Source organism: Hippocampus bargibanti, linkage group LG04 (genome assembly GCF_051943395.1).
Source record: "Hippocampus bargibanti isolate YZ-2025 linkage group LG04, ASM5194339v1, whole genome shotgun sequence".
NCBI classification, from domain to species: domain Eukaryota; kingdom Metazoa; phylum Chordata; class Actinopteri; order Syngnathiformes; family Syngnathidae; genus Hippocampus; species Hippocampus bargibanti.
The window spans coordinates 21,003,952-21,030,898 of NC_142737.1; the positions used below are offsets into that span (position 1 = coordinate 21,003,952).

At 41.8% G+C, this 26,947-nt stretch overlaps 1 protein-coding gene across 2 annotated transcripts in view; it reads right to left on the reverse strand.

Moving 5' to 3' along the window:
- grk5l (G protein-coupled receptor kinase 5 like) overlaps positions 1 to 26,947 on the reverse strand; it is a 40,747-nt gene that overhangs the window by 1,564 nt on the left and 12,236 nt on the right. For both annotated transcript variants that reach the window (XM_088994668.1, XM_088994667.1), the window contains exons 2-14: positions 11,996 to 12,091; positions 11,800 to 11,912; positions 6,289 to 6,366; positions 6,052 to 6,149; positions 5,813 to 5,905; positions 4,552 to 4,615; positions 3,995 to 4,135; positions 3,725 to 3,915; positions 3,306 to 3,343; positions 742 to 831; positions 464 to 672; positions 251 to 388; positions 5 to 142 (exon numbers count right to left, since the gene is read on the reverse strand). In XM_088994668.1, coding sequence (XP_088850794.1) covers positions 5 to 142; positions 251 to 388; positions 464 to 672; positions 742 to 831; positions 3,306 to 3,343; positions 3,725 to 3,915; positions 3,995 to 4,135; positions 4,552 to 4,615; positions 5,813 to 5,905; positions 6,052 to 6,149; positions 6,289 to 6,366; positions 11,800 to 11,912; positions 11,996 to 12,091 — 1,487 coding nt within the window. The remainder of the gene's footprint in view (positions 1 to 4; positions 143 to 250; positions 389 to 463; positions 673 to 741; positions 832 to 3,305; positions 3,344 to 3,724; positions 3,916 to 3,994; positions 4,136 to 4,551; positions 4,616 to 5,812; positions 5,906 to 6,051; positions 6,150 to 6,288; positions 6,367 to 11,799; positions 11,913 to 11,995; positions 12,092 to 26,947) is intronic.

Genomic DNA, 26,947 nt, shown 5'->3' on the forward strand with positions numbered 1-26,947 from the left:
TTACCTCATTTTGCCATGGGATGGAAACACTGCCTGTAGCAAACTTGGAGTAGAAGTCGTTGTCAGTTTGGTCCAAATTGACTCCCTTGACTGTGGAAAACTGCTCGATGTCCAGCACATCCTTACAGTATACTGCCCGAGGCTGTGAGAGGCCAATAACCGTGAAAAGGATAACATGACATTCAATTTGGTATATAGCTCGGCCCTGATTGGTGAAAATAAAGGGAAAGCCGCGTATCAGACTACTCACATCGGGTACAAAAGGAGGCTGCACTATTCCAGCTTCGAGCCTCTTGAAATTGATATTTTTGAAGAAGGAGTGGCTCTTGACCCCTGCCACTTTGTCCCCCTGGCACCCCAGCCTCTGCTTTGGGTCTTTGGCGAGGAGCTAAATTAGTTGGAAGGAGAGATGAATCACTACACAATTCATCCACGTAAACGTGTTTTAAGTCAACCCTCTCACCCTTCGACAGATTTCCTTGGTGTCATCTGTAAACTTATCATTGTACTCCTCCTCTTCCTCCTGCACCCTCCTCTCTACCTCCTCCCTCTTCACTCGCTCTTTGCGGGCACGGAAGGGCGATCGGCCAGCGGTCATCTCGTACACGAGGCAGCCAAGCCCCCACCAATCGGGACTCATACCATATTTTTCATTGTTGATCACTTCTGGAGCTAAACATGAGCAAACCATTTGTGCAGGATGAACACTTTGCTTGAGTTGTTAATCAAATGAAGACTTACCCATGTAGCCCACTGTCCCCACCCTTCCTCTGATCAAGTCCCCTTCAGGCACTTTAATAGCAAGGCCCAGGTCAGAAATACGGATGTGTCCTGCAATAAAACAGTAACAATGCTAACAACCGAATTTCCAATGGACATGGTTGCAACAATATCCCCAGCAAGAGGCTGGAGGCACACCGGAGCAGTTGCCAATTGATCGAAATACACATAGACAAACAACGTTTATTTCAAAATTCATTTAACCATCCGTTTTCTGATCTGCTTTTTATTATCAAAAAGGGAGCGGGGTGCGATGGAGCCTATCCCAGCTGTTTTCAGGCAGTGGGCGGGGGACACCCTGAACTGGTTGCCAGGCACTCACAGAGCACACAGAGACAAAGAACCATTTGCGCTCACACACACACACACACACGCACACACACGCACACGCACGTATGCACACACACACACACACACACGCACACACACACACACACACACACACACACACACACACACACACACAAACACGCACACGCACACACATATACACACACACACACACGCACGCACCCCCCCCCCCCCCACACACACACCCAGAGACAATTTAGGGTGTTCAATCAGCCTGCCGTGCATGTTTTTGGAATATGGGAGGAAACCGGTGAACCCTGAGAAAACCCACGTAGGCATGGGGAGAACATCCAAATTCCACACAGGAAGACCAAAGCTTGAATCGAACCCGGTACATGTGCGCTGTGAGTTTGATACACTAACCAACCAGACTGCTTGCTTCAAAATTGAAATTATGAATTACATGCTGTCCAGTTATTTTAATTCATTTGAAAATGAAAAATACTGAACTTCTATAGATGTGGTGTACTATCTTACAGTACATACTGCACTGATTTTATGACAGACCTTTGAAGGCTAGCTATGTGCATTTGTTTTAAGAATATTATATAATACTCAACTAACTAACTAACTAACTAACTAACTAAGCAGTTCAACTAGAACTGCTTCATGTCATCACAAATAGGGTACAGCAAGTCCTGAAGAATGAATGACTCTATGTCTTTGTGTTGTCATATTTGTTATTTTTTCAATTTTTTTTCCCAAGATGGCGGCGCGTGAACACGCAGCGGCTCCCCTCTCCCGGCAAATTGGCGTTTTCATGCTTAAAGTAATTATAAGTGCCTTGCATGCTGGGTCCGAGAGGACAGTAATTTCATCTGTGCTGTATGTCATGCATATTAGCATATTTGACAATAAAGCTGACTTTGACTTTGATAATATTCCGCAGAGTGTTCCTTTATTTTTTTAGATTTGTTTTTGCAGTGCATTCACACCCTACAATTAAAGGACAACCGACGTCTCCGCACAGGTTGTGCTCATAGTTTGTAAAATGGCTTCAAATGACTTCTACTGAGCGTATTTTAATAAGATTCCACCGCATATAGCTATATTTTACGTTTTAAGACTCGCGCTGAATATTTCAGAAGTCTTGTTTTTGAGTTGGTGACGAGTCCTCACCCTAATGTCACTGAAGGAACGCCCCTCAGCGGGAAAGGACATACCTTGCATCACCTCAATGCATTTTGCAATACTTTGTTTGGTCTGCAAACTTCGTGTTGATGGCGAAATTAGAAGGAAAACACATAACAAATAACGCGATGGTGAATCCTTGTGTGTGGCACCGAGCATCTATTTGATATTCACTGACAAATATTTTAAGGAATTAATCAGCCTGTTTCCACTGAGCTTTCCACGGAGCTTTTCACTGAGCTTTGTCGCCCTCTTCTGCCTCTTTTCGTTGCTACACCCCCCCACCCTCAGATGACACACATTTGGTGCTACATTTCCCCCCTCAAAATGACACGGAATAAATTCTTTAATCGATTGCAAACATGTATGCTTTCCCCTTCAGAACTATTTGAATCATATTCATAGCTGGATGTGTAACAAGAAAGCATATTCTCCGAATCTGAAGCCATTGTTTTGATTCTCCAGCAAGGCAAGACGCCTTGCCGTGACACCACCAACAAGGGGGCGGGACCTTCTGAAACTGGGCACTTCCGGTTTCAAATTGAAGTACTTTTTAGAATTTAGACACTTTAAGTCAATTTTATTGGTGTTTTGCATTTGACTAAAAATATCATACTGCATGTTTTGGGTATTTTAGATGCTATAAAACGTTTTTCTGATGTCAGTTAGGAAACAAAAAAGTGACGTTGGTTGTCCTTTAAAGGGACTTTAATTAACCTACCATGCATGATTTTGGAAGGTTTGAGGCACCGGGAGACCAAGCAAACACCTTTCGACTGTGAGACAGATGTGCTAAACAGAAATTATTATTTTCTATTGTTATTGTTATTAGGAATTATTTAGTCAATCATACCATATTTAAAAAAAATCAAAACCGAGAGTGTATCATGTGACCCATCTTCTAGTCTCCAAAAAAAACTGCAGTGTGACTTTTACCAAACTACAATACTTTCAAACTACATGGCATTGCAAAATTTTGAAGTCAACAGGCTGCAATTGTGTCAAAGTTTAAAATACACATTTGATCATGCTACAAAACCTACCATTGTCATCAAGTAGGATGTTCTCCGGTTTTAAATCTCTGAAAAAAAAGAAAGGAATCATAGACACATTTGTACACACATGCACGCACACACCCTGAAATTAATCTTTTTTTTTTGGTTAGAGTTGTGATCAGAAGTTTCCACGCATTAAATATGTATTGAGTTTTTAATGTTTCTTTTTCCAGGGTGAAATAAATATGTACAAACTAAATATGTGAGCATGTTTGGGACTTTTTTACATAAGCATGGTCAAAAATATACATCTCAAATGAAATATATGCAGACAACAAACTGTACCTATTTGGTCAAGTGTACTTCAGCAAGCATCAAGTTGACTCTGTGCTTCTGGCTTAGTTCTGCGTAGATATTTTTATAAATGTCTGATCAAAACTCTAAAATCCTCTTCTTTAAATTGATACCTGTAGACAATGGATTCCCTGTGGAGATGCTTGAGACCGCAACAAATCTGAGCAGCATAAAACTGGACCCTGTCTTTGTCAAAGCCTGGCGTGCCCATGTTGTAGATGTGAAACTTTAGGTCTCCACCATTCATGATGGTCAGCACTAGGCAGAGGGCATCTTTCGTCTCGTATGCATACGCTAAACTCACCTAGAGGCCAGGGGAACATCATTCAGTGCTTGAAAGTAGCAAGGACAAAATAGCAATTGGGTTTTTAATGTTTACTCACGACAAATCTACTATTAACTTTCTCCAAAATCTGCTTTTCATTGAGTGCCATCGACTCTCCTTTTCTTTTCTTTATCCTCTTCTTCTCTAGCTTCTTACAGGCATACATTTTTCCTGTAGCTCGAACTTGACAGGCACAGACCTGAGACAAACCAAAATACATGACACATTATTCACATTGTAATAAATAAGGAATGTACCGACCTTGTTTTTATCGACAAAGGTATGGAGACACATCTATGCAAACAATTTTGAGCAATTCCCTGCTAACAATTTTTTTGAACAGTTTTGGGGTAAGCTGAGCATGACAGCATCACAGTACACAGAGCAACTTCTATGAAAGCCTTTTGAGACGAGTTTGGAATGGAAGAATCCATCAAAACCAGCAAACATCTTTATGATTATCATAGCATCTTTGTGCCTTGTCCCACATCAGTGACATCTGAACTCCTTTCCCCAAATGTAGTACGAATAATCTCTGAGATATTTGAAATGAGTACCTTTGAAGAGTCTTAATACTTTTGCCCGAGTAGTGTATGACAAGCTGGTATCTCTCACCTCTCCAAATCCTCCCTTCCCCAGCACTCGATACTGTCTGAAAGTGTCTTTAGTGATTGGTTGCCTGACAAAACACAGACACAGGAAAACCCATTAATACATGCTTGCATACTGTATTATTGATTAGGTCAGAGATATTATCTGCAGAACTCAATACCATCCTGAGTCTGTTTCCTGTGCATGGGGTGGGGCCTCTTGCGTGCAATTTTACTTTCCAGACAACGGATATGATCAAGGATGCTCTGAGAGCCTGCTGTTTACTTGGAACTGCATCTGATATGGTGCTCGCTCTGCATCAGAGATGTTCCTGCCAAGAGTGATCAACTCCTATTAGGAGCGTCCATAAATCAGCTGTTACCTTCTAAAACCTGCTTGTTGCAACTTTTTTGCTAATACAATATCAGAATACAACTCTTTACAGTTAGCCACATGGTGAAGCACCATCTTTGGTATGTCCTTCCATTTGTTACTTAATGGGCTAATTTCTAGTTGGTGCAGAGTGATGTGATGAAAACACAAATGGATTGTGTTTCCAGTGGTTCCCAGCATATTTGCAGTTTGGCATTGGGGACTATATCCATTGTAATATTTTCATTTCTTCACTGTACTCTACTAATCATGGAAAAACTCAACAATTTTTCATTATTGGTAAGACAGATTGGCTAAACTTGGAAAAAATGTCATTACACGTCATTACAACCAGTGTCATTAACAACAACTGACAGTTTGAGAGAACTGTGGAAAACTGCTCTGAAATGAAGTTTGCGTTTTAACTGCGTGGATCCAGCAATTTAGGGCCAGGAAAGACCAAAGTGCTCATCACCACCGAAGCGCTAACTGCTATGTTGGTCAGCGCCAGTGGCTTACAAAGCAGTGGATTTTCCCACCAGCACAGGCCAGAAGCAAGAGCAGAAAAGGCCAAGGAGCCTCGGCGCCATCGATGGACAGTAACGCCTCTACTTTCCTTGACATTCAAATGTTGATTGCACGACACCGTGTTGCAATGCTACAGCAATTCTTTATCATGTGTTTGACGGTAAACTGTTTAGAGGAGTATATTTTGAAGTGTTTGTATATGCTACAAACATCTTTTGAAAACATATATTGTAGTATAGTTATGGTTTGTGGTTTATTATCAATTCAGGCAATGCTAATCACTTTTAGGAGAGCATCTCAATCATTTGCAGAATTTTGGGGTCAGATTTGCGCCTTATCCCGGAAAATAGCGAGGGTCCTCTGTGTCCACCTTATACAAACTGACCTCTCTAACATCTTCCACTGCAGGAAGCGGTCAAAGTACATGCTGTTCTCAAAGTCTGTGAATGGAGCACCGCTCAGGTAGTCGTGTACAGCTCTGCTTCCAAAACACAAATGTAGGGCTTGGTTATTACAGCAAGATGTAAGGCAACGCTTAATAGACTATAAATGGGTGTGTTAAGGACAAAAACAGGTGAGTCCTGTGGGCAAGTGAGAGGATGTAAAGAATAAGAGGTGACTCACTTGCGGCAGTTGCTAAAGATTTCCTTACATGGACTGAGCTCAAGGTTCTCTCGGCACTGATCTGCAAACACCTCTGCAATGTCCACACGCTGAGGTGACTACATCAAAACATTCACATACGATGTTCCTTGTCAATACACACGTTTTCTCAAACTGCACCATGTTAAGCTACACAATTGTCATGTTTATTAAATAAGAACACCAACAGTTTTCATGAATTCAGAGAAATTAACTCACTTGTTTGGAAAGAAAGGTCTTGACAATCTCGTCCCCTCTGCTTTTTCTTTTTTCATCAGGTGTCACCTCGTAATCTTCCTGTATAGGCAAAAGACTCATATCATCCAGAGGGTATACCATACTGGAAAACTACTGTGTTGGTAAAATTGCCAACAAGTCAAATGGGAAACAAATACAGTATATAAATTAACTGAGACCGCGTTGACGATCGTAAAGACCTCAAAATAAAGTGCAAGTCATCCATTTTTGTGTAATCTTGACACATACTAGTTGTGTTAAATTAATTCTGTCTTCTTATTATCTAATTTGTAACCGATTCTGTTATTACAGACAGTGGTGTTTTAGATTGTTTAATTACTTGACATGTCTTGGAGTGGCACTCCGATGAAGGCACGCCAAAACATGTCAGGTAATTAAACAACCTAAAACACCACTGTCTGTAATAAAATCCGTTCCAAACTTGACTCATACTCTACATTCTAAAACTTCATCCACCCGTTTGGTATCCTCCCCCACTGGAATCACAACTGAGCTAAAGCTTATGCTAGGTTACTGTGTGAGTGATGGGGTAAACCTTTGCCTCGTTGCGAACCAATCTCAGGGATCACATGCAAAGAAACAACAATTTACATGCCCATTCACACACTGTGGGCAATTTAAAGTCTTCAATGAACTTAACGTATGTTTTATAATTCAGAGTATGAAAGACATAGATTTTGGTCCGAAGCATTGTATTCTGCCACAATGATTTTTTTTTTGTCATGTATGTCAAACAAAAGCACATTCTCCTTCAAAGTGCAAGTGTAGTCACGGCAGTCTGCACATCCAAATTGGCTCACACTACTTCCATGACAAGGTATAACTCATTTTCAAACTTAAATAGAGCCTCTTTTTCACAGATTTCAATGACACACACAAATCTCAAGAAAAGTACATGTTACAAGATTTCCGCACAGCCTGATGTCAATGAATCGTGCCTCGTTCGTGTTTCCACATTAATTTACAGCTCATGCAAAGTGGGTTTGTCAGAAATCTGGGTGGGAGAAATTGCATGAATGAAAGATGTACAAGTCTGGTGTGTTTAAAAGGAAAAAAAGAGTCACACACAAAAGTGTTGCCGTCACTCTCACTAACATATGGCGGGTGCACTTTGGCGGGCTGTGTGTCACTACATATGTTGCTTTCCACACAGACAGGCACGACATAAAACGCTGTTCATATTGGACGTCTCATAGACATGAAAAGAAGTCCAACGCATTTCAGATCGAGCACATTTAACTATCAATGTCAATGAAGCAAAAGCAGGGTGGAGCAAGGCACCCAGGCAGCACACGAGCCCGACAATGTCTATCACAAGCTTTTTTCGCCCCCAACAAGGCCTTGTGTTGCCTGGCAACCACACAGAAAACACGGCAGGATTCCTTGAGGTCCTGGAGTGTCACAGTGTGTCACACCAGCGCCACTATCTTTCCACTATAAAACACATACACACACACGCACACACGGACACACACGCGCGCGCACACACACACACACACACATACACACATACAGTACATATACTCATAAGCCGGGAGATTTAGGCTAAAAGCAGCTGCATGACTGACACTTCAGAACAATGAAAAAGGAGCACACAACTTATACATTGTAACGGTTTGATGAATTATTAGGTATATCAGTAATGAGCAGACAAACTGATGCCAATGCATTTAATATGAATATTTAATATGGGCATACAGTAAAGTCTCGTTATATCGATATCGGTTATATCGATAGTACCGTTTATTACGATATTATTTTCATTTCCCTTGCACATTTCTAGTCTTTTTATGTATAATTAGTACCGTTTAGTACGATACCCGGTTATGACGATAATCCGGTTATTACGGTGCTCCTTTTCATCCCCCGCCGGCCATTTTTGTTGTTTATATCGATATATCCGTCGCGCCATTGGTCAACTTGGTCACGTGTCTTGTTACGTGAGCCGCCATCGGTCGCGCCATTAGTCGACTTGGTCACATGAGCCGCCATCGGTCGCGCTATTGGTCGACTTGGCCGTGTGACTGTCACGTGACACGCCATCGGTCGCGCCATTGGTCAACTTGGTCACGTGTCTTGGTTACGTGTCACGCCATCAGTCGCGCCATTGGTCGACTTGGTCAGGTGACTTGGTTACGTGCCCAGCACCCGTGTAGCAGAGCCATTTTCATTTTCAGACGCTAGCTCGTGTGTAGCAGACGAGATTGAAGTGTTTGTGTTAAAAGGTAAAAATGGGAAGCAGAAGAAGATTGATGACTTTTTTAAATTGTATACATAATACAGTAAGATGTAAGCGTTGCAGTTTCCCTGTTGTGTTATGTACATGCCCACTGTACTGTATATGAATGCAATCGTTTTTTGCAACAATGTTTCTTGTTTTGTCTGCTGAAGCGCGATGATTTTGAAAATTATTAACATTCTATACTGTGTATTAAAGGACAGCCAATGTCACTTTTTATTCAAATGCAAATAAAAATGACTTCACGCCAAGACGTCTTGCATTGCTTGTGAATCCAAACAATGGCTTCAGATTCGGATAATATGCTTTCTTGTTACACATCCAGTTATGAATATGTTTCAAATACACTGTAGTTCTGAAGATTAAAGCATACATGTTTACAATCATTAAAGAATTATATGTGCCATTTTGAGGGGAACATCTCTCACCCAAAAAAAAGGGAGCTAATGGCCAGCTCCGTTTCTTATATGGCGCTTGGCTGCCCTCTTTTGGCGGCTTTTGTTTAATGCAGTTCGGCGCAGGATCGGATATATCGATAGTCCCGGTTATATCGATATTTTTTCGGACTCCCTTGAATATCGATATAACGAGACTTTACTGTATTACAAATGCATCATAGTATGACGACACAATGAATAAAATGAAGGGCGATGTGTTGGAAGACTTTATTTCATTACTTTCCATTCAGCCACTTGATAAATTGGCAAGTAAGTATTCCCAGGACATACAACCTCAGTCACATGACCAGATCGTAACTCTACCTGACCTCAACCTCACTCTAATATGTAATCATTTATGTTGTAGGACAGGGGTCGGGAAGCTATGGCTCGCGAGCCATATATGGCTCTTTTGATGATTGCATATGGCTCGCCGATAAAACTAAATACATATTTCCGTTTTTTCGCCGTTCATTTCCCGTTGGGGCTGCAGTTGGCGAAAAGCGCAATTTTGATTGGATGTCACTGGCCTAGGTTGGCCGAAAGCGCCATTTTGATTGGATGATAGTGGCCGTCATGTTGAAACAGGTAAACGCCCCTTGAAATGAGCCCAACTAGTGCACTTCAGCGTGAATGCACCGGAGCATTAGAGGAGAGAAAATGTTCTGATTCTAATTTGCAATGATACAATACCATCGATGAAACAGTCGAATGTCAGTGACATTTTAACAAGCCCGATGTTAACGTTAGCATCAACATACTTCTGCGAGAAGTAGATTGCAGATAGCAAGTGTGGAAGTTTATGAGCCGTGTGCAGGCTAGCTAGCAGTAACTTCGCCTCTGGACCGGCAAATTGAATTTCATTCCGATCGTTTGCCTGGATTTTTACCAATCACGAGGAACGGAAAACCATTCATGTTAACGGTGAGTACTATCACAAAGTTATTTTAAATAATACATGCTGATATTTTGTTGAAAAGTGGCCGCGCGTGTCTGTGTGTACGCGCGCACGCGAGCGTTTGTATGTGCACGCGCGCGTGTGTGTGGCTCTCACTGAAAAACATTTCTAAATATTTTACTTTTATGGCTCTCTTAGTCAAAAAGGTTCCTGACCCCTGTTGTAGGATTTCACGCAAATGGACAAGACGCGTCTGCAACCTTTTGGAAGCTAGAGGGGGATACAGCACTCATGCACAAAATACGCACGGCCTTTCAAGTGAAACCCCGAACACATCCCTCCTTTGGTCACGCAAACTGTAAAAAGCTCTCTCTCTCCATCGCCATGATCAATGTTATACTGCTTCTCATTAAAAATAAATTAATAAATGGAAACACAGTTTTACAAATATGACTCCAAAGACAAAATCAACTGTCTCATCAAAAAAATACAAAGCATGCGATGAAGCAACAACATAAAAAAAGCTTTATGCTGAACTCCCCTGACCACAATGTCATGTTCATTTACTGAGGCAAAATGTCAGAAAATCGTCAACACACCATAACAATACCAGAAAATGGTCAAAATGGTTGATCATTGTTACCTCAAAGTAAAAGCAACTACAGTGATACCTCAGCTTTAGCACACTAACTTTTTCTCATTAAATTCATGAGAATATAATCTTGCCATACGAACTAGTTTTCGGCGGACGAACCAAACCACACAGCACCACGGTGGCTGGCGGAGTAGTTTTCCACACCCCCTTTGAGTGCAGATGTGATTTGCTATCGAGCGGAGTACTTTTGCTATTATAGGACCGAAAAAGACCCCACCACAGGCTAGTGTTAAGCCAAAGAGGACACAAAGAAAATTATGGTCGAGCAGAAGAAGGAGATCATAAAAAAACACGAACAAGGTTTGTGTGACTTCGCGTCCAGTATGGTAAGTCGACCATTGCTATATGTTGCTAAAAGTGTTTCTGTGTTGTCTAAGGAACGGTCTCAGGCAATAGAAGAGGTTGAAAAACGTCTGATGATTAGGATTAACGAAAAGCAGATAGCAGGGTACATTGTGAGTGAGGGTATTATCGCCGAGAAAGCATGGCAACTTCTCTAGGATATCATCAAGAGACAACTACATCAATGACCATCACAAAGGTAAATAAAAAACTTTATTATACAGTATCGTTTATTTCTTTAATTACAATACAATAGCACATTTATTATACATAAAAGAATGTATATTTTGTGTAGTTTTAAGGCTTATTTAGGAGAAAATTATGTTTTATGGGGACCTGGGAACGGATTATTCTAATTTTAATGGTTTCTTATGGGAAATAAGTGTTTGGCAGATGAACTTTTCGCCTCAACACACACACTTTCTGGGAACCAATTTAAGCTGAGATATCACTGTAGTTCATTCCTAAATTATATGAGTCTGGAGTAATATGAGGTGCAAGTGGGTGCTGTTGTACAAAAGGCAAAATCTGCCCCCTAGTGGGACGGAAAAACATTACCAGAGTTCTGACCGGCGCTTTATTGCCCCCCCCCCCCCCCCCCCCCCGCAAGAAAACCCTAAACCCAAATGCAACTCCACATAACATTTTTAATTCCTGAATAAATGTGTTAATGGCAGTGAGCAAAGTGGCTGTGTGGATTTAACTTGACTACATGACTGGTTAACTGCATGTTGTGTGTGTGTGTGCGTGTGTGTGTGTGTGCATGCGCGTGTGTGTGTGCGTGTGTGTGTGTGTGTGTGTGTGTGTGTGTGTGTGTGTGTGTGTGTGTGTGTGTGTGTGTGTGTGTGTGTGTGTGTGTGTGTGTGTGTGTGTGTGTGTGTGTGCGCGCACGCGGCAATACCATTGCATCCAGTAGTTGAATGCCGCGTTGCAGATTTGGTCTTGTCTCACAGTAAAGACGGAAGAGTTGCCTTCCGATAGGCTGTTTCTCACAGATGCTGACATAGTCCTTCACTACGAAGAGAGAGAAACAAAATACTTAAAAATCACAGGCGGACACACTTTTGTCACACCCAAGTTAAACGCACAAACCATACCAATGCTATTGCCCAGCTCAGTGCACTGACTTATGTGGGGGAAGCGAAGGATCTCCTTCCATTTTTTGCTTCTCCCTTTGCGCTTGCCTCCTCCACCTGCAGAGAGAGCAAAACATGAGATTTTCTTCGTCAAGTGCAAATGAAGGCCGACTGACGAGGACAATCATGACCAAGAGACGGGGTGAGGTTGTTGCAGGTTCTCCGCTGAATGAAATCAGTCTCAGTGTGTATATTTAATACATGGATTACGTTGCACTTCCTCTCGAAATCTCTCAGGTCTCTGACCACTTTTTCTCCAGCTGGAGGTGTTTCCACACAGATAGAAGCCTATACTGTCCCTCTCAATTCTCATCGTATACCAGTACTTGAATGCCAGACAGGAATCTGCTGCCGGGAATAATCAAACATCACCTTCCTTCTGGATTGACGACTGAAATCATTCAGTCCAAATCAATTTGCTCTTCAAAGACAACCTAATCATTTATCTCTTGTGGTGTGTTGTATTTATTATATTAATATATTAATAATTATATTATATTAATATTTCTAATTGTATGAGATAGTCATGCCCAAAACGCTAAATGCCTTATTTGCCTCAATAATTGAATTCCCGGAAGGACTATGCGTACAATTATGATTTTTTTCAATTATTATATTTTTAAACAAATCAACTCCAGCTGTTGATGAGAAGGTTTCTTCAGCCGTCATCTGTACAAAAGTGAAGGTTTCGGACGTTTCGCCTCCTATCCAAGAGGCTTCGTCAGCGAACTAAAGTCTGACTGGTCGTATCGGCCCCATTTATATATCCCTAATGTCCAGACATGGTGGCGCCGGACACAGCTATGATAGGTCCCTACTCTCAGGTTGGGGGGGCAGGGGAACCCCTCCCTGTGGCCCCACTGATTGTTCCTACATTCCTGATTAACGACTGGCCTATTACCCCCACTCCCCCCGGTATCACCTCATCAGCATTACGACCCTCATCAGCATTGCGAAAGTTGCCTAACCTGTTTTGCCTAAGCAGGCTATTGTATGAACGATCCAAATTGAACCTCACCCCACCAGACCGGCTTAATGAAGGATTTTGTTGTTTTATAAGAATCGCTTCTTTTACCCCCCTTTCAAACCATCTATGTTCTTTCGCTAAGATTTTAACCTCATTGTCGTCAAATGAGTGGTTGCTAGCTTTTAGGTGCAAATGTACTGCCGATTGAGGCCCACTAGTATTATCCCTGCGATGTTGATAAAGTCTTTTTTTGAGAATTTGTTGAGTCTCCCCAATGTACTGCTCTTTACAATTTTCATTCTTACAATGTATGGAATAAACTACGTTACTTTGTTTTTCATTTGGTAGCCTATCTTTTGGATGCACTAATTTTTGCCTTAACGTGTTTATCGGTTTGAAATAAGTAGGAATTTTATGTTGCCAAAGGACTCTTTGTAATTTTTCCAAAACTCCTGCAATGTACGGTACTGCTACTCCTCTCCTTTTTGTATCTTGAGAATTATTGGTTTCATTCCCTATTCTTTCTTTCTGACATTTGTTAAATGACCACTGAGGGTACCCACAGTTAGTGAGTGCTCTCCTGATATGTTTTGACTCCTTTTCTCTACCTTCAGTGCTAGTTGGTATTAGTTTAGCCCTATGCTGGAGGGTTCTGATAACTCCTAGTTTATGTTGTAAAGGGTGGTTAGAGTCAAAAAGTAAGTATTGGTCAGTGTGCGTAGCCTTCCTAAAGACTTCTGTTTTTAGCGCTCTGTCCTCTTTTATATCTGCCAATTATTAATTAATAAAATTTTTCCCGAAATTGAAAATACGTAGTATTAAGGCAGATTTCTAATAATCGATGGACCACTCCTGTACGACTGAGAGCTTACACAGACGAACTCCAGCTGTTGTGTCTGGACTGTTGTTTCTCTGCTGTCTCATGATCTGGTTGAGAATTCCTTAAAGTGTTCAGTGCAGTGGAAAACGACTGCGAGAGGCTCGCCCACAATATTACAGGCATGTGAACAGGAAAAGCAATGACAAGCAAACATCTTTAAGTAATAAGCCTGGAATGTGAGCGGCACCACGTCATGCTGGAGCCTGCGAGGGAAAGATTCAGCACTTTTGTCTTCAAATTACCGCCTCGTCTTCCCCTTATCTGCTATTCTACTACATCACTAAGTGCAGTTCTGTTACCTTCACCAAGGATGTAATATTTTCATTCAGTTCAATGGATTTCATTGTGTTGTTTGTATTATTGTCAGATGAAGTATTTATAAAGCATTTTGTAGCATGAAAGGGGCCCAGCTTCATCACAGTTGAGAAGAGGTCAAATGTCCCCAGACAAACACAAGGATTGAATGTATTAATAACTCATGCCAACATTTTCCCTCAGAGAATCATTAACTCACAGCACCTGCTACTCATCAGCATTGTTTTAGACTTCATAAGCTTGCCAGACTCACTGTTTGAAGCTCCTGGAAAACAGTTCATGTATGACGAGATGTTGTACATTTGTGTTGCTGTGCATACCGTTTGAGTGAGGGTTAATCCCACTGCACCCACTTATCCAAATAAGAAGATTTTGAAAAGTGTTTCGGAATCTGTATCAATCAGATGACTTTCTGTAGAAGGCTGCCTCACCACTAACTCAAATAATTGTAATAAACCACATTGTTGTCACACTTTTTAACGGCTCCCTCGGGTCCATCCATTGTCTCATGTATAATCACTTCAGGATGTATTTCAGGTCTTTTATTTCTTTATTATGTCTTTTTTAATGTCTTTATGCCATTCAATCCTTGATCAGATTTTAATGTTTTTCCCACATATGGAGAGACTCAAAATAGCTGGCATTGAAAGAGATTTAAAAAACAGATCTATTTTTTCATAATGTATTCATTTTGGCTCAGGGAGAACATGAAAACTCCACAAAGGAAAACAAAAACCTGGAACCTGCACTGTTAGGCGGATATGCGAACCAGTTGGTCGCTGTGCCACCCTTTCCTCAGTTCCACGTAGAGACAAATACGCATTAATAATTCACACTCATGAAACGGATTAACCTGTCTGTGTATGTTGTGGTTTCCTGTTAATCAAAGGAGTCCACGTGATAATGTTTGTTGTGTTGAGCTGCACTGAAAGGGGGAAACATTCAGGCAGGATGCAACAAATAAGGTTGATAACACAGTTTGTAAAAGGATGCTTAAAACACCACTCGGAATGACTTTTTTACACTGTAAGACAACAGATGATAATAATAATAATAATAATAATAATAATAATAGTAATAATAATAATAATGATATAAATAATATTAATTATATATATATTAATATTATAATTAATAGTATTAATTAAAAAAAGATATATATATATATATATCATATTAATATTAATTATATATATTACTATATAATATATTAATATAATAAATATAATATAATAATATATATATATAATTAATAATATTAATTAGTTTTTGCTTTTTTGAATGATGGAGGACACTGATTTGCTGTGGCGACCCCTTGAAGGGAAAAGCCGAAAGGAAAAGAAGATATATATTGAATATATATATATATATATATATATATATATATATATATATATATATATATATATATATATAATGACTTCTACTGAGCGCATTTTAATAAGATTCCACCGCGTATAGCTATATTTTACGTTTTAAGACTCGTGTTGTTGAGTTGGTGACGAGTCCGTACGTGACGTCACTAAAGGAACGCCCCTGACCGAAAAAAAGACGCATTGTAGCGGTCCTTCCATCACGTCAATGTATTTTGCTGTAATGTTTGGTCTGGGGACCTCGTGTTGCCCCCAAAAGCCGCCAGAAGAGGGCTTCCAAGCTCCATATAAGGAATTTATCAGCCTGTGGAAACGGAGCTGGCCACGGGAGGTCGCCATCTTGTGCCTTTTTCGGTGAGAAATTTCCCCTCAATGTTGCTTCAAAATGACGGAATAACTTCTTTAATCGATTGCAAACATGTATGCTTTCCTCTTCAGAACTATTTGAAGCCATTGTTTTGATTCTCCAGTTATGCAAGACGTCTTGCAGTGACGTCACGAACTGAGGGCGGGACTTTCTGAAAATGGCCAATTCGCAGCTCAATTTTTTGCAGATTTTGGACACTTTAAGTCATTTTTATTGGTGTTTTGCATTTGAATAAAAATATCATACTGCATGTTTTGGGTATTTTAGATGCTATAAAACGTTTTTCTGATGTCAGTTAAGAAACAAAAAAGTGACATCGGTTGTGCTTTAAGAGTGAATGACATCCTCCTGGTGCAAGACTTGGAAATGACTGTTATCCAAAACATGTATGCATGTACATATATCTGTGAGTGTCTGCTAGTGTGAATGCAGAAAATTATACTGTGACCTCTCTGTGGACTGTCGTTATGCTTGCTTTCACCAGTCGTCCTCCAGGCCTCATGCATCCACATGAAACAGATTCTTGCTTGATCGTAAAGTTCAAAACTGCTCAAAACTTTTATGCGGGATGTTTTTTTAAAATTGTCAATCGATTTTACAAAGACCAAAGTTTGTCTTAACTGCTTGTAGCTAATGACAACGTTGCTGCCGATCGCGAATATTGTCAAGGCAAACCAGCATAAGTAATCCTCAATCGTTTTTTTTTTTTTTTCTGCATACGGTCATATTGACTTGCGTGGTAATATGTCTGCATTTCCACTTGTGTTGGTGTTTTTTATCATTTCAAATAATGTGTGGCGTACTGCAATGTTTATATGGGAATTGTAATCATTCATTAGGGCAGCTACTAGCCAAGGTTGACAGGTATGTCAGTAACTACAATATACAGAACGGTGGATCCGGCAAACATTCATCAGACATGTTATTAGGAACGATTGTGCAATCTATTCATGTTCAAGTAACGGTTAAAGTGATTATCAATCAAAGGGTCATCGCATCTTTGTGTACAGTTATTGAAAGCAAAAATCTTAGCATGAGCCATAAATCTGTCACCTTTGAAAGGACAAAACTGACATTCTCGTGTCAATGCTCGGCAAAACAAAAAGCCCGTCATTCTTGAGATGAGTGGTCCAGTTTTTTTTGTTTTTTTTTTGCAGTCACCTGAACGTAGATATACAGTATTTTACAGATAGATACAAATGAAATAATCTGCAGGCTTGACTTTCAACCTCGGTCGCTATCACTATGTGTAATGCCATTGCTGGTGGTTCTAGGTGGGTTGTCGAATGGTCAGGACGTCAACTTTGTTGAATTCTAAACTTCATGTGCGGAGTTTGCATGTTCTCCCCGTGCTCGTGTGGGGTTTCTCCAGGTCCCTCCGTTTGCTGTTATGCGCGGCAGGCGAATGAAACACCCTAAATCAGTGGTGCTTAATCTTGCTGCAGGCACCGAACCCCATCAGTTTCATATGCTCATCCAGCGAACCCTTCTTGCAATGACTGTGCCTACTAACTGCAGTCTAGACTAAGGGGTGGACCTCTGTGGCGGGGGATCCACCGAATCCCTGAGACCGACTCACCCAACTCCGAGGGTTCGATCGAACCCAGCTGAAGAACCACTGCCCTAAATTGTCTCTAGGTGTGAGCGTGAATGGTTTTTTTTTTAGTTCCTTGTGATTGGCTGGCAACCTGTTCAGAGTGTCCCCAACTTACTGCCCGAAAACAGCTGGGATAGGCTCCAGTAAACTTAATCAGAATCAGAATCAGAATCAGAATCAGAATCAGAATCAGAATCAGAATCAGAATCAGAATCATCTTTATTGCCAAGTATGTAGAACACACAAGGAATTTGTTTCCGGTAGAACACGCTGCACTAGTATCGTTGTCAAAAAAAAAAAACTGCTAAGTGGCACTATACAGTTCCATTTTGGCTACTGTTGAAAGAGTTCAAAGAGTTAATGGCTTGGGGGAAGAAGCTGTTTAAATGTCTGCTGGATTTGGTGTGCATGGATCGGTAGCGCCTGCCTGAGGGGAGTAGCTGGAAAAGGTGGTGGGCAGGGTGCGGAGGGTCCAGTAGGATTTTCCGCGCCCTAGTTTGGATTCTTGCAGTATGCAAGTCCTCGAGAGTGGGTAGGGCGGTGCCAATGATTTTTTCCGCCGTCCTAACTGTCCGTTGAAGTCGGATTTTGTCCATTTTTGTGGCGGCCCCGAACCAAACGGTGATGGAAGAACACAGGATGGATTCGATGACAGCCGTGTAGAAATGTTGCAGCACCTCCTGTGGCAGGCCATGCTTCTTTAGCAGCCTCAGGAAGATGTAATGTAGATAAAGTAGTTCGGAAAATGAATGAATGAATGAATGAATGAATAATATCAATGGTAAAACACTTTAAAACCCCAACTTACAGTGTTGCTTTGATCAGCTGAAAAAAACGCTACTAATTAAGTCAATCTTCCTACATAGTACATCGGTCGAATATGACCCATGTTGGAATCCCAATGAGATGGCAGTAAGTATGTGTGTGTAGATGCTCAACAGTGGTCACCACTAAAGAATTTTTTTGATTTCTGAGTATTCACCTTGTTTGAACCGCCCTGTTGTAGCTTGTTCACAAACAAGGAATGAGCCAACATTTATTATCTAATTGTCACAGATTTCCACATCACGCCCTTTGTCTGAATTGTTAAATGTCGGTCTCACAGTTGAGTCACACCCGGGTGGTCATAAAGGTACCAACACACAGTGTTGAATAGCAGCACCATGAGACAAACGCCTTTGTTCTCAACAGGTCTTCCTCTTCCTGCACCTCCACAAAATCCGACTGGTTAAGAGATTGAAACCATTGCTATTAGAGCCAATTGATGCGTAACATAGCTGTCATGGTTTGCAAGTGGGTGATGGTGGTTGTGGATCCCAAAAAGCAGGCAGGAAAGAGCAGCAGGTTGTATTTGAAAAATTGATTGAAAGCAAAAATCTTAGCATGAGCCATAAATCTGTCACCTTTGAAAGGACAAAACTGACATTCTCGTGTCAATGCTCGGCAAAACAAAAAGCCCGTCATTCTTGAGATGAGTGGTCCAGTTTTTTTTGTTTTTTTTTTGCAGTCACCTGAACGTAGATATACAGTATTTTACAGATAGATACAAATGAAATAATCTGCAGGCTTGACTTTCAACCTCGGTCGCTATCACTATGTGTAATGCCATTGCTGGTGGTTCTAGGTGGGTTGTCGAATGGTCAGGACGTCAACTTTGTTGAATTCTAAACTTCATGTGCGGAGTTTGCATGTTCTCCCCGTGCTCGTGTGGGGTTTCTCCAGGTCCCTCCGTTTGCTGTTATGCGTGGCAGGCGAATGAAACACCCTAAATCAGTGGTGCTTAATCTTGCTGCAGGCACCGAACCCCATCAGTTTCATATGCTCATCCAGCGAACCCTTCTTGCAATGACTGTGCCTACTAACTGCAGTCTAGACTAAGGGGTGGACCTCTGTGGCGGGGGATCCACCGAATCCCTGAGACCGACTCACCCAACTCCGAGGGTTCGATCGAACCCAGCTGAAGAACCACTGCCCTAAATTGTCTCTAGGTGTGAGCGTGAATGGTTTTTTTTTTTAGTTCCTTGTGATTGGCTGGCAACCTGTTCAGAGTGTCCCCAACTTACTGCCCGAAAACAGCTGGGATAGGCTCCAGTAAACTTAATCAGAATCAGAATCAGAATCAGAATCATCTTTATTGCCAAGTATGTAGAACACACAAGGAATTTGTTTCCGGTAGAACACGCTGCACTAGTATCGTTGTCAAAAAAAAAAACTGCTAAGTGGCACTATACAGTTCCATTTTGGCTACTGTTGAAAGAGTTCAAAGAGTTAATGGCTTGGGGGAAGAAGCTGTTTAAATGTCTGCTGGATTTGGTGTGCATGGATCGGTAGCGCCTGCCTGAGGGGAGTAGCTGGAAAAGGTGGTGGGCAGGGTGCGGAGGGTCCAGTAGGATTTTCCGCGCCCTAGTTTGGATTCTTGCAGTATGCAAGTCCTCGAGAGTGGGTAGGGCGGTGCCAATGATTTTTTCCGCCGTCCTAACTGTCCGTTGAAGTCGGATTTTGTCCATTTTTGTGGCGGCCCCGAACCAAACGGTGATGGAAGAACACAGGATGGATTCGATGACAGCCGTGTAGAAATGTTGCAGCACCTCCTGTGGCAGGCCATGCTTCTTTAGCAGCCTCAGGAAGATGTAATGTAGATAAAGTAGTTCGGAAAATGAATGAATGAATGAATGAATGAATAATATCAATGGTAAAACACTTTAAAACCCCAACTTACAGTGTTGCTTTGATCAGCTGAAAAAAACGCTACTAATTAAGTCAATCTTCCTACATAGTACATCGGTCGAATATGACCCATGTTGGAATCCCAATGAGATGGCAGTAAGTATGTGTGTGTAGATGCTCAACAGTGGTCACCACTAAAGAATTTTTTTGATTTCTGAGTATTCACCTTGTTTGAACCGCCCTGTTGTAGCTTGTTCACAAACAAGGAATGAGCCAACATTTATTATCTAATTGTCACAGATTTCCACATCACGCCCTTTGTCTGAATTGTTAAATGTCGGTCTCACAGTTGAGTCACACCCGGGTGGTCATAAAGGTACCAACACACAGTGTTGAATAGCAGCACCATGAGACAAACGCCTTTGTTCTCAACAGGTCTTCCTCTTCCTGCACCTCCACAAAATCCGACTGGTTAAGAGATTGAAACCATTGCTATTAGAGCCAATTGATGCGTAACATAGCTGTCATGGTTTGCAAGTGGGTGATGGTGGTTGTGGATCCCAAAAAGCAGGCAGGAAAGAGCAGCAGGTTGTATTTGAAAAATTGTATTAAAATAAAGTCAGCAGGAACAAAATCAAAAACATCAAAATCATCTGAACAGAAAAATACAAAGTATCAAAGAAAACCTAGAGTAAAACTCTGCCAAGATGAAACAAACCTGACAGGGTGCCGCAAACACATACAGACTACAACGACCCGACACTGAATGGTCATGCCGGGAGTCCTTTTAACTGCCACTGATGAAGACGACCCACACCTGTGCAACTGAGGGCGGGGCCGACAGCACTACCCGTTGGTCGCCAACCAGAACATGACAGTCTGCCACTGATCGGAACGACCAGCACCTGTGCAGGTGCAGGCGGGGCCGACAGCACCACCCGTTGGTCGGCAACCAGATCGTGACAGTACCCCCCCCCCCTCAAGGGACTGCTTCCAGAAGTCCCAACATTCTCCCTAATGGCCCAACTCGCCAGGGATTAAGGTGGAGACGGCAAGCATTGCCTCTCCAGTAAATAAAAGGTGGCAGGCTGATGGGAACGGGACTCGGCCTGACGTGGATGTGGCACAGCTCGTCGTGTGACGCAATTCAAACTCGACGAGGCATGGCACAACATGGACGTGCTCTGCCAGGCGCAGAGTGGCGTCCCGGACGGTCATATGGCAACGGGTCTCAGCCGGACGTGCACTGCCCGGCACAGGGGAAACGAGACCAGTCCTTAGCACCTGCGGGATCCAGCGGTGAGTGGGGTCTCGGCCTGACATGGATGAGGACGCGGCTCGTCGTGGATGTGAGTGCGACCCCTCTCACACAATCACGTGACGACGCATGGCTCGACGTGGACGTCGCACTGCCAGACATCGAGTGTCACCCTGGACGGCCACCTGGGAAGAGGTCTCAGCCTGACGTGGACGTGCAAGCGGCACCGCTTGTCATGGACGTGAGTGTGACCCATTTCCCACAATCACGGGACAACGCGTCAGCTCGACATGGACGTTGCTCTGCCAGGCATAGGGTGGAAATGAGACCGGTGCGTTGTACCAGCGGGATCCGATGGTTGGTCGGGTCATTCTGTCACGGTTTGCAAGGTGGTGATGGCGGTTGTGGATCCCAAAAAGCAGGCAGGAAGGAGCAGCAGGTTGTATTTGAGAAATTGTATTAAAATAAAGTCAGCAGGAACAAAATCTAAAAACATCAAAATCATCTGAATAGAAAAATACAAAGTTTCAAAGAAAACCAAGAGTAATTAATCTGCCAAGATGAAACAAACCTGACAGGGTGCAGCAAACACATATACACTACAATGACCCGACACGAATGGTCGTGCCGGGAGTCCTTTTAACTGCCACTGATGAGGACGACCCACACCAGCGCAACTGAAGGTGGGGCCGACACCGCTACCCGTTGGTCGCCAACCAGAACGTGACAGTCTGCCACTGATCGGAACGACCAGCACCTGAGCAGGTGCAGGCGGGGCCGACAGCGCCACCCGTTGGTTGCCAACCAGATCGTGACAATAGCTAGTCTACTTACAAACATTTAAGAAAGTTTACATCTGCTTTGAAATTGCCTATTTCTTAATAACGAATGATCATGACAAATGCCTTTGGACCGATTGTAAATGGTGTGCAATAGCAGCGGGGAAGAGGAAATAACTGATTAAAAAAAAAGAATAACAATAAAAAGATTTAAAAGCCAATCAATAAAATAAACAATTCAATCCAGTACCTGCAATAAAAACCTGTCTGAAGAAAAAAGTGGTTTGTTTACAGAAAGAAGACATATTGGGGCCCGTCCTCAGGCTTCCTGTCACTATGTTTCATGGCTGTTTGTGTTTGCCTGCCTCAGGAAGCAGAAGGAAACACTGCCCAGAACTGGGCAGAAGGACGGGACTATAGCCGGAAGACCCTCCTGCCTGGTCCACAATGATGTCATGTCGGTCCCTTTGCTCTGAAGTCTCATTACCATCTCTGAACTATCCTCTTCCATCTTGTAATATAATCTCATCAGCACTCTTAACAAACAATATACATTTTTTACTTGGCAATCGTAACATACTCTTGTACTGTAATCGATGAGCATGTTGGGTCGACACAAATGCAACCATGACAACTGAAATTAAAGACATATCTTATTATCAACAGTATCAGTCAAGCTACAGCTGAACCAAGAGTTTCATGTAGCACAATTCCAATCGGCATTCAATCATTCCTTCACGTCCTTGCAATCACTCCTGCTAAGAATAGCAACCAGCTCAAGGGCATGAGCGCGTTAATACTCCCTGAAGTAGACCAACAAGTTCATTCCCTCGAAGTAGTAGTCGACGCAGTGATTTTGCGCCTGTGTGTGAGTTGCATGAAGGACTGAATCTTCCCGAGAGCAGCAAAGGAAGGGTACTTTTCCTGTCTCGGAATAGTCAGGTGCAGTGGGTTTCCTATGCTAAAAATACATAACTATGCAATGTAGAAGGGAACAAAACATAACCGCAGCACACATGTTAAATTTTGACAAATAATATCACCTATGTTCCTGTTTGATTATAGTGGAACAAATGGTGCGGCATTCTGAAGAATTGAGATGACAGTGGAACTTTGGTTTTCATTTGTGGAGTTTGCATGTTCTCCCTGTGCCTGCGTGGGTTTTCTCTGGCTAGTCTAGTTTCTTCACACATTCCAAAAACATGCAAGGTAGATTAATTCAACGCTCTAAACTGCCCCTCTGCGTCATTGTGAGTGTGAGGTATCCTTTCATACTTATTTGTCATGTTCTTTTTTTTATGATGATACGGGAGCAGCGTGTTCTCCCGGAGACAAATTCCTGATGTGTTCTACACACTTGGCCAATAAAGATGATTCTGATTCTGAATGGTGTGAGTGAGTGTGTGTGTGCGTGTGAGTGTGTGTGTGTGCTGTAATGTATGTTATGAGAGGCTAGCTCTCAGCGGGGCAGGACAAAGAGTGCAATGGGTGACAGGTTTGAATGCAAACAAATATTTTAATAGGGGGTTTCAGGGGGAATTCGCAAGCAAAAAAGGCAAGAATAGCGTCCCTTCCAATTCTTAAATTATAACAAAGTCTCATTTGATGTGAAACTGAAGGTCGGGTTCTGTCCCAAGTATTTCTAGGCCTCACCCCTTTTGACATCCTTCCGAGGTAGCCTAGCCACCTTCAGCAAGGGTCCAAATCCAGTGTTCCGTCCTAGGGTCCCAACTGGCGACGAGTTCTATGCAGCAATCCGTTTCTCGGTGTTCCTCCACAGAGGACAACAATGAAGCATGTCTCCCCCGGCCACACACTCAGAGGCTCTCTGGCCTTAAAGCCGTGCATGCCAATCAAGCCATGATCAGCCACAGGTGTGGGGTTTGGACTGCTGCCTTCCACCAGATGGGGCCAAAACTCTCTCTGGGTGAAGCCATTTTAGGGGAATATATTTCCCCTCCAGGACCCAGCCTTTCATGACGTGTGTGTGTGTGTGTGTGCATGTGTGTGTGTGGAATAGGGTTGGGATCATTACACCGGCGTTCTCTGGCTGTCTCTTCCGTTTAGAAGTGCTCTCTAAGGCACACCAATACACACGTATCAAAGTGTTTGCTCCATAGGTCACTGCAATGTAGACATTGCAAGATGTTTTCTCCATGTTATATCAACAGTTTGAAAAAGAAAAGAAAAAAAACTGCACATGACTTCGTTAGCGTTAGGGGCTTCTGACACAATCCTGCTGTTTCTTGCTCCTCTTGTCTTTCATTTCTGAGTGTTTTAGGCCTGCTCGTTAAATTTCTTCTTGCAATTGCTGCTGTGCTCTGCTCTTAGACAATGGCCGAAGATTTTTGTTTCCGTACAAAATAATATGCTCTTTTTTTGACTCCTGGAGCTATTTAAAAATACTTGGGTAAACAACTCTCAGTTAGCAAATGAACTTGCACACTCTAATGCCATAGCAAAGTGTGACTGCTTGTCAACAAGTAATGTTGCATGCAGTGGATGACATGTGGGTGTGATGAATTATTAGCAATGGAGCCATCCCTTGTCTAAGCCGCTTATCCTCACAAGGGTTGTGGGCGTGCTTGCAGTTGATCCCAGTAGGCAGGGGGCACTCTGAACTGGTTGCCAGTCAAGGGACTATTTATAGCAGTGGTTCTTAACCTTTTTAGAGGTACCGATACTAACCAGTTAATATTCACTTAACCCCGAATGAGTGAAAAATAAATCATTATTACAGTACAGTATATCTTTTTTTTTTAATGTGTACAATGTACAATGTACAATGTACAATACACAACAGTGACATGTGGGCTATAAGCGAACGGCATTGACTGAACAAGCACTGTCATGTGATCATCTGCATCCAGCTATGGACAAGCGGGCATGTCATAACTCATTAACATGTTGAGTCTTAAACTCTTTGGCAGAGGATCCGTCGAAACCCTGAGACTGACTCATTGAACTCCTTGGGTTTGATCGAACACAGGTTAAGAACCACATATTTAGTGTTTCAGTTACCTACCATGTATATTTTCAGAATACTGGAGGAAGCGAGAGTACCCACAGAAAACCCACACAGGTAGAGGAAACGCGCACCATATTATAAGGCGCACCTTCAATGAATGCTGTATTTTAAAATACTTTCCATATACAGTGTAAGGCACTTTATGACAACTCCAATCACTCCCGAAATGAATAAACAACAGTTTATTTTATCTAAGGTAAAGTGATAGTATTTTCATGACAAAGTTTAACAACAAGCAAGGTATACCATGTAGGGAAACATTTAAATTAGACTAGACTAGATTAGATTTGATTAGTTTAGCCTTTATTACTCTTGGAGTGGAGAAATTTACATTTCACAGCACAAAGAAGAAATAGAAAAACAAAATACAAGAGCCGCTGTCAAGACAGTCACTCTCGCGGTACCATCTTGTAAGTAAAAAAAAACAAAACAAAAAAAAACAAATTAACAAATAATTTCTATCACATAGTGGAGAGGAAATTTTCCTCCATTCAGCAAACATGTAAAAAACATTTTGATGCTTTGTCAGAGATATGACCAGAAAGATTGTCCCCACTGCCGGCAGGAGACGGAGTCATCAAACGACATACGTCTGAATTCTGCGCCCCCCGGCCAAGCTATTTATTAAGAATACATGCAAATTAAAGAGATACATTAGTAAAACATAGTTTTCATGATTAGCATACCACACCTCTGGACGTTCTGAGAAACAACAGATGTTACGATAAATTTAACAGTTGTATAAACTCAATAGAGTACCATATTTTACGGTGTCTAAGTCATACCAAAGTACAAGGCACACCCCCAACAACTGGTGTATTTTCAAACTTTTTCGATATATAAGGCGCAATGAATGAAAAAATGTTTTCCAAATATAATATATAAATATCTAAACGTTTTCCAAATACAGTAAAGTCTCGTTATATCGATATTCTCGGGAGTCCGAAAAATATCGATACAACCGGGACTATCGATATATCCGACCCTGCGCGCATGTAATTTTCTCCTTGCGTGCATAGAAATAGTATCGATATAACTAGGACTATCAATATATCCGATATCGATATAACGAGACTTTACTGTATAAGGCACACCACATTATAAGGCGCTACAATAGAGAGTGGTGTTACGCACTACTTCGACAGGGGGAAATGGAATCGGTGGCTTCTGTCAGTCGTTGCAAGACCTGTTGTTGTTCAATATTATTATTATTCTTATTATTATTATTATTCTTTTGACTTCAATACGGCGCCGCGAGAGTGGATGCCTTTCCAGCAGCTCATGTATTTTGTTTTTCTACTTTCATTCTTTTCATCACTTTGCTGCTGTGAAATGTAAATTTCTCCACTGTGAGACTAATAAAGGCATATCCAATCCTATTACTTCACAAATAAGGCACACCTGTGTATAAGGCGCAGTTATCTTTTGAAGAAAATGAAGGCTTCTGGGTTCGCCTTATACACCGGAAAATAGTTTTTACCGTTTACATTTGTAATAGTGCACACCCATAACAATAACAATAATAACTCAAATAATAACTCTAAAGCAATGGCATAATCACAGTGTCTGAAACTCATGACAAAACGTAAACTGGACACTGAAAATTTGCCTACCCCATTTTTCACAACTTGAAACACAATAAGAATAATTAATAATCACAAAAAAAACATTGTTGCAAAGTA